Here is an 8,672-nt window from a genome sequence, read left to right on the forward strand (position 1 = left end):
CCTCTTCTCTGCTTCTGAAACAGTCATTATTGACTCTACACATGATTTTACTGTCTTGGAACCAGATCCAAGTGTCATCATGTTAATAAGACTTAGTACTGTGCATTTAGCTTGTATAAACCCAATCCTAGTATACCTTCCCCCATCTCACCCTTCCCCACTCCACAGAACCCCGGGGAATAGGTCCCAGACTCCCTCAGGCGTCTTGCTCCCTTCCCGAGCAAACAAGCTTTCCAGCCCTTACAAGAAGCCCGTTACCAGCTTTTCATATCATAACCACATTAATATCTCCCAGTTTTCCTCTTTTCCCCACTCCTTCATACCACAATACCTTAAGGATGAACTCAGGCTCCAAGGGGGCCAGCTCACTACAGACTTCAAGGATGGATGCCCGGGTAGGGTCAGATGCATCTTTTACATTTATATGTGAGGCCAGAGCAGAGCACAGTAAGGTCAAGAGAGCCATCTAAGAATTGGGCAACACAGAAGAAAGGGGGTGGTAAATAAGGATCTACACAGTCCAACATGTGCAATCAAGGACAGAGGGGTTGGGGACACGCCTCAGGGGTTAAGAGCACTTGCTGCCCTTGCAGAGGACCCAGGTTTAGTTCCTAGGACCCACATGGTGGTTCATGACTTCCTTTAACTCCAGCTCCAGAGGATGCAACTTGGTTTTGTTTTTTTGGGGTTTTTTTTTTTTCCGAGACAGGGTTTCTCTGTATAGCTTTGTGCCTTTCCTGGAACTCACTCTGTGGCCCAGGCTGGCCTCGAACTCACAGAGATCCGCCTGCCTCTGCCACCCATGTGCTAGGATTAAAGGCATGCGCCCATTTTTTTAGGGGGAGGAGGCAGAGTCTCAGTTTGTGGCTCTAGCTAGAATTCAGTATTATAGATGAGGCTGGCTTCAAACTCCCAGAGATCCATCCACCTCTGCCTCCCATGCACTCGGACTGAAAGTCATGTTTCATCATACGGAGAGGGATCTGAGATCCTTTCTGACCTCTACAAGCACAAGACACACCGTGCATGTCTACACATGCAGACAAATACTCAACAGGCATTAAAAACAAAAACAAAAACAAAAACAAAAAAACATAAAGAATGGACTCCAGGTTCAGAGACATCTATTCAACTGACAGGTTGGACAAGTGAATTAAGAAGTAGAAAACAGGGCTGGAGAGATGACTCAGTGGTTAAGAGCACTGGTTGTTCTTCCAGAGGTCCTGAGTTCAATTCCCAGCAACTACATAGTGGCTCACAACCAGCTGTAATGAGATCGGTGCCCTCTTCTGACCTGCAAGCATGCATGTAGGCAGAACACTGTATACATAATAAAGAAATAAATCTTTAAAAAAAAAAAAAGAAGAAGAAGAAAAAGAAGGAAACAGCCGGGCGGTGGTGGCGCACACCTTTAATCCCAGCCCTCGGGAGGCAGAGCCAGGTGGATCTCTGTGAGTTCGAGGCTAGCCTGGTCTACAGATCCAGGAAAGGCGCAAAGCTACAGAGAAACCCTGTCTTAAAAACAACAACAAAACAAAACAAACAAACAAAAAAGAAGTAGGAAATAAGAACAGGATCATGTCCCCTCTGCCACCTTCCTGGGGAGAAGCCCCGGTTCTGGTCTCCATCCTCACCATTCCCTCCACCACCAACCTCCCAAGTTTTACCTTCTTTTCCTGGAGGACTCGGTCAGTGGTTTCAGGATAAGATTCCGGGTCTCCAGATGTGAGTTTCAAGACTGGTGCATCCATCTCCTCTTCCTCTCCCAGGCTTAGACTATACAGAGGCATTTGGACTTGGGCTCTCTCTTTCTCTTCCTGCACTTTCTTGTCTTCTGAGAAGTGCTGCTGACCCTAGATACAGTGGCAGTTACAAATCACACTGTGTGCTCACAGCCCTCAAAGCGGGATCGGAAGTGTCTCCCAGAGACAGGGAAGGTCCACATCTCTAGACTAATAAACCCCCTGCCTGCACTCCCACACGGGGCTGCCCTGTCTCTAGCCTGGTACTCTTTTTCACACTGACTGACTCAGGCTTCTAAGACTTTTGCTCAGATGCTCTGCAATCTTCCCTGCTGGTAGCCATGTTGGGGGGGGGGGGGGCAGGGCACAACAGGTGACGGTTGAGGTTCAGTGTGTAGCCCAGCCAGGCAACCCTCTGGGGGATAATTCTTGGGTAGGCAAGGCCCCCGAGGCCGCAGACCCTGGAACGTCTTTTGTTTCTGCTCTGCCTTTGCATGTTTGCTCTTGCTCTATGATATCTGACATGGTTGACCTGGGTGTGGGGAAACTCCCCACTGCCTGTAAGGTAATGTGTTTATCTCATGGAAACATCCCATTCTGAACCTCAATCGTCACCTGTTACCCTCCCCACACACACACACACACACATGGCTACCAGCACTTCCACACTGCCATCACACGACTGCCAGTCTGGGAGCCCAAGGCCTCTCATATACCTTCTAAATGCAGTACGGTGTTTCCTGAGTCAGAAGAATGTCAAGCCCTCATCAATCCCCCATAAGTAAAGAGTTTCTTCATTCACTACCATCTCCCTGATAGGGCTGTTGGAAAATTCAATGGAATAATGTCATGTTTGACTCTACAAATTGCAAAGCCCTAAATCACAGTAGGGTAACAGCAGTAATACTTTAAAACAGAACTTTGTGAAGCTCCTTTTTACTGGCTTGATTTGAAAAATGGGGAAATTAAAGCTCCAAAGGGGATATTATTAGCTTTGCCTAAAGCTGCATACTTCACAGTTAACAGAGATACCATAAGATTCTGGTAAACTTTCCCCCAAGTGTTCACAGAGGAAATGTCTTCATGTCTGGCAATTCTGATCTATATACTAAATGAGCTTATATGGATCTGTTGAGTGGACATGTGTTAGCACACAAGTATACAAGGAAGTGAGTTCTGACATAGTAGATACACTGCGTGTGTAACCTTGGACACACCCAGCAAACTCTGTTGTAATAATTATGCTGGCATTCTTCCCAATCAATCAGAGGCTTTCTAGAAGACAAGGACCTAGAATCTCTGTACTAGATACTTGATAAGAATAAAGATGCCAGTGAGGGCAGCCCTACGGTAAAGACTAACTCAGAAAAGGCCAGAAGAGACTGGAGATGTAGTTCAGTAGTAGAGCACCTATCTACCATGTGCTAATACCAAAATAACCAAAAGGCTAATACTAAAAATGCTCTGAGAGAAGAAGGTCCCTAGACACAGGTCATCAGAGAAGGAAACTAAGGAACTGAAATCTAGTGATAACAACGTAACAGATTAGGCTAGAGTCAAGACCAGCATCCAAAAACAATTACCAAAGCTACTTCTTGAACTTGAGTAGTAGCAGAGATGGATTTCGGAGCCCTGGAACAAGTTGGAAGGTCTAGATTGTCAGAGAAACATGGGACCTTCTTGGAAGGAGGCTCAGGGAACAGGCAACTGCTAGTGTTTGGGCTACACACATCAGCTTGCATCTTGTGAGATACATGAAGCAAGGGGCTGGTAGATACAGTGCTCTTTACAGTGGATAGGGCAGCTAGACATCGGTTCTCCAAAGACAGGATGTCTGAGTGACTAGACATATGTCCATGTAGTTTTTCCAGGGGTTGGAGGTCAGGAAGCATAGACAGGCACCGGTTCTCCAAGGAGAGGATGTCTGGGTGGACAGATGTATGTCCATGTAGCTTTCTCCAGGGGCTGGAGGTCAGGGAGCATGGTCAGGCATTGGTTCTCCAAGGAGAGAATGTCTGAATGGACAGATGTACGTCCATGTAGTTTTTCCAGGGGCTGGAGGTCAGGGAGCATGGTCAGGCATTGGTTCTCCAAGGAGAGGATGTCTGAGTGGACAGGCACACGCCCACAGAGTTTCTCCATAGCTTCAGCACAACCAACATATGCCTAGAGGGAAAGAACAGGTGGTGAGTTGCATTAGAAACACACCAACTCCATATTCATCTGTTTTGTAGCAGTGACAGGCAAAGAACAAGCAATATTTTTTATTTCTTTTTAAAATTAGATTATGGATTATTATTAATTATTACTGTGTATGCATGTGTATGAATGTGTTGCAGGGAGAGGTGTATGTATAAGTTCAGGCACATGTGTCATAACATGTGTGTGGTCAGAGGACAACCCTTGGGATCAGGGAGTGAACTCAGGTGGTCAGTCAGGATCACACAGCAAGACTTTCATCCACTGAGCCATCTTTTGGCCCTTTTTTTTCCATTCATCCAGGGTGAATTCTAAGGGAACAAGGTGGAAAAAGGTAAAGCTTAGAGGGAAAAGAAAGCCTGGCATGGTGGTGACCCAGCTGAAGAGGGCATGAGAAAGACCAGGCTGAACCACATAGCAAATTCCAGGTCCACGGGAGCTACAGGGACACACCCTTCCTCAAAAGAAACAGCCGGCTTATTCCCCTCGTGTCTCCGTACTGGGGGGGGGGGGGGCAGCAATAAGGGCATGTGTGGCACACACCTGCCCTCTCAGCACTTGAGGCAGAGGAAGGACGATCAGGAGTTCAAGGTCAAGTTAAAAGATCAAAGCCACCCTGGAATACAGGAGATTTTTGTCCAAAAGGGGTGAGGAGCTAGAAAGATAGGTCAGCTGATAAAGTGTCTACAGGAGGATTCATACAGCAAGCTGACCAGCTAGCTAGCCTACCAAAGTAAGATGGGAAACCACAGTGTACGACACCTGATGTGCCCTTCAGCCTCTGCACTTGTATATATATACTCTTGTATATACACACAAGCATGGATACACACCCCACACATGAGTAATAATGACTCTCAGAATTAATCCTATAGTTTGTTTGTTTGTTTGTTTGTTTATCTGTTGTTGAGACAAAGTCTCCCTCTGTAGGTCTGGTTGACCTGGAACTATGATATAGACCAGGCTGGCCTTCAACTCACAGAGAACTACATGCCTCTGCCTCCCCAGTGCTAGGATACAACCACACACTATCCAACCACATAGTCCAAGACTGAAAAACAAGTTCTCAAAATAAAAATTAAGTTAACAGAAAAACAAAGACATGTTAATTTTTCTCCTCCCTGGAGTTTATGGAGATTCGGAGGAGCCAAATCGGAAAACTTAGACGTTCTTCCCCACGTCCCAGAGATAACTGCTTTTGGCAGTTATTTATACTAGCATTCAAACACTTTCTGTGCAGATACAAGTATGTATATCTGCCTCCACTTCTACCTCCCGCCCCTTTCCCCTGGCCTCACAACTGGGGCCATACTTCAGCCCTTATCCTGGTCTCAGGAGGTCGTGAAGGCCTGCTAGGTTAGCACCTTGGCGTCCACCTCTCTGTTAAGCGTGGTGGACAGTTTAGGTGGTGAGATTCTGTGGCTAACAGTGCTCACAACACCCCTCGTTTGTGACACTCATTCCTTCTAGGAGCACTTAAGGCAAAAGGCACCTGCCTCCACCTCCCCACACACACACCCTCAGGGCGCCCGCCCGGAAGGACTAGGCGGCTGCACTGCGCTCGCCCGGAGGCCCTTCCCAGAGTCCAGCCACACGGGTCTCAGCATGGGCTCTACCTGCGCTCGCGACTGGAAAGGCTGCGCAATGAGGGGTGCGTTGGTTCGCCGCAACAGGAAGCAGCAAGCAGCCTGGGTCAGCCAGTGGAAAGGTTGGAAACGGAACTGGAAGGACACCGGCACCCCAAGGAGGCGCAAGGGAGAGGCTGGGCTGTGGGCGGGGCGGACAGTGACCTGGGCGGGGCTGAGGGCGGGGCTGCCGCGGGGAGTGAATGCGAGCCACGCCCGGGTTGGTTTGCGCGTTTCCCCTGATTCATACTCAGGGCCAGGCCAGCTTTACTAACTGCATCCCTACCCAGTACAGTCATGTTCTGATGGTATTATGTATCTTAAAAATCCCCCAAAGGCTCATGTGCTAAAAGCATGACTGCCAGTTTGGGCCAGCTATGGGGAGGTGGTTAAATCTCTGAGAGTGTGCCCTTGAAGGGACTATGAAAGTCAGATCCCTTCTCTCCTTCTTTCCTTCCATGCACCCTGGAAGTGAACAGTTTCTTCTGCCAGTGATTGCCACCCCACCCCACCCCATCCATGAACTGCTTTGCCCCAGGCCAAAAGCAACAGAGTGAGGAGATTGTGAACTGAAGCTATGATCCGGAATGGTGCCACACACATTTAATCCCAGTACTCAGAAGGCTTAGGCAGGAAGATCATAGAGTTAACTCTGCCCATGGTAATTGAGCTATCATTTTGGTTAACTTTTTTCTTTTTATTGTGACAAAATACCTGGGATAATAACATTTTTGTTTGTTTGTTTTGGGAGGTTTTTTTTTGTTTTTTTTTGTTTTGCTTTGCTTTGCTTTGCTTTGCTTTGCTTTGCTTTGAGAGAAGATCTCTCTATGTAGCCCTGCCTGTCCTGGAACTCTGTATGTAGACCAGGCTGGCCTCTGACTCACAGAAATCCACCTGCCTCTGATAGCTCAGAAATGAAGAGAACTTGTTTTTGCAGAAGCCCCAGGTTCAGTTCCCAGGTCCCACATCATGCCACACAGCCATTGGCAATTCCAGTTACCAACGATGCTCTCTTCTAACCCCCGAAAGCACCCGGCATGCATGTACATGGAAGCAAAACATTCATAAACACAAAGTGGGAAAAAAAAGTCTGTTTCATATTTTAAGTGCTCATAGCCAGGTAAGACACCACACCCCTATAATTTCAGAGACTTTAGAAGGTACAGCAGGAGGATCCCAAATTCCACCCAGGTTACTTAAGGATCATTTGTCTCTAAATTAAAAACAAAGAAAAACCTCTAAAGATAAATAGTCATTTCAGTGGATTTTTAATAAACATGAAAGGCTGGCAGAATCATTAAAGTTGTAAGTATAAGAATGCCCCTCACTGTGGAAGTACTCTACACAATTTCTAAATGTCTAGCAATCTTGGGTCCCACCTATTAAATATTAAATGCCAAAAATAAGCCTGACTGTGAGAGATAAATGGGGGTGTATGTGTGCAGAGAACAAGCGTGTAAAAACATCCCCAGTGTGCAGGACCACCCACGTCAATTTCCAGTCTCAATGAAACTCTCCATAGAGAAAGGAGGTGAGTTTGCTGACCCTAGTGGTAAGACCCAAAAATCTAAAAGAAGTGGCCGTGCAAGGTTACTAGAATGGGATGGCTGTTTTATTTCTGTTGCTGTGGTTTAAAAAAAAAAAAAAAAACTGTTCTATTTCCCCTTCCCAGGGAGATCCAGTCACCCCACACACACACACCCCTTGGGCCCTCCTTGTTACCTAGCCTTTCTGGGTCTGTGGACTGTAGCATGGTTGTCCTTTACTTACAGCTAATAGCCACTTATGAATGAGTGAATGCACACCATGTTTGTCTTTCTGGTCTGGGTTACCTCATTTAGGATGATTTTTTTCTGGTTTCATCCATTAGCCTTCAAACTTCCTAATGTCACCAAGTCCAGTCTCAGCTTGTCTTCAGAGTGGATGGTGCTAACTGCACATTGCCCACATTTACTTCCTTACGTCCTACTTCCCCAAGCAGGAGCTTCTTTGAGTTGAAATATTCTTTCTTTACATTACTATCATTGCTGAATTAGGAGTTTTGCCAATCAACTAACTATTCAGAGCCCATGAGACACTCTGTCATTTTCCACCACTGTGAATTCATTTAATTCCCAAATCTCATGTTTTCTTTATTTTCAAGTGCTTAAAGAACCACTCAACTTTAAATTTTATTTTTTTTAGACTTACTTTTAACAACATGTACAAGTGTGTCTGTGTGGGGGTATGTACATGGGTGCCCTCAGAAGGGGTGGGTAGAGGTGTTGGAGTCAGGAAGTAGAGTCACAGGTAGTTATGAGTCACCTGACATGGGTGCTGGGGATAGAACCTTCAGGCTCTCTGGAAGATCAGTGCATACTCTTAACCACTGAGCCATATCTCCTGCCTCTAAAATTAATTTTTTCTAAGTTAGCATATAAAACAATGGATTGAATTATGACATTTTATTTTATAAATATTGTTATTAATTCTTAGAGAATTTAATATACAATGTATTTTTATTATATTCACCCCTATGCTTCCCCTTATAATTATGACATTTTCATACACAAGTCATTATACTTTATTCTTCTCTATCTTTTCCCCCAGCACCTGACCCTAACCCCCTATCTCCCTCTTCTCCACTCCTTCTCCCCAGTAGCTGCCCCTTTTTCTATCTTGTCATGTGTACTCCAGTACCTTCCCTTTTCCCTTCTCTACCCTTCCCTTAAGATCTCTTCCTCCAGCTGGGCGGTGGTGGCGCACACCTTTAATCCCAGCACTCGGGAGGCAGAGGCAGGCGGATCTCTGTGAGTTCGAGGCCAGCCTGGTCTACAGAGAGAGCTCCAGGAAAGGTGCAAAGCTACACAGAAACCCTGTCTCGATCTCTTCCTCCCCAACACGTTTTCCTCTCTCTATTACCCACACCCCTAATTGTTGCTGAGTGACATTGAGCTCCAGTGGCTATTGGATCAGTATAATATCTACACCGACTTACTCTGAGCTGACAGTATTCCTTCCCTTCAATCTTTGGAAGCCTTTTAAACATTCTTCTTACATTTTTATCTAGTTAGTTTGTATGTATGCACACATAATGTGTGCTCATGGCACCGATGCAGAGGTCAGA

General features: G+C 46.1%; 1 protein-coding gene across 1 annotated transcript in view; it reads right to left on the bottom strand.

Moving 5' to 3' along the window:
• Window positions 1-5,705, bottom strand: part of Tep1 (telomerase associated protein 1) — a 65,994-nt gene extending 60,289 nt beyond the window's left edge. The window contains 5 exon segments of the mRNA XM_036199024.1: window positions 332-466; window positions 1,668-1,853; window positions 3,326-3,697; window positions 3,699-3,908; window positions 5,558-5,705. Coding sequence (XP_036054917.1) covers window positions 332-466; window positions 1,668-1,853; window positions 3,326-3,697; window positions 3,699-3,884 — 879 coding nt within the window. The 5' untranslated portion in view covers window positions 3,885-3,908; window positions 5,558-5,705.
• Between the last annotated feature and the right edge of the window lie 2,967 nt (window positions 5,706-8,672).

Source organism: Onychomys torridus, chromosome 9 (assembly GCF_903995425.1).
Source record: "Onychomys torridus chromosome 9, mOncTor1.1, whole genome shotgun sequence".
Taxonomy (NCBI): Eukaryota; Metazoa; Chordata; class Mammalia; order Rodentia; family Cricetidae; genus Onychomys; species Onychomys torridus.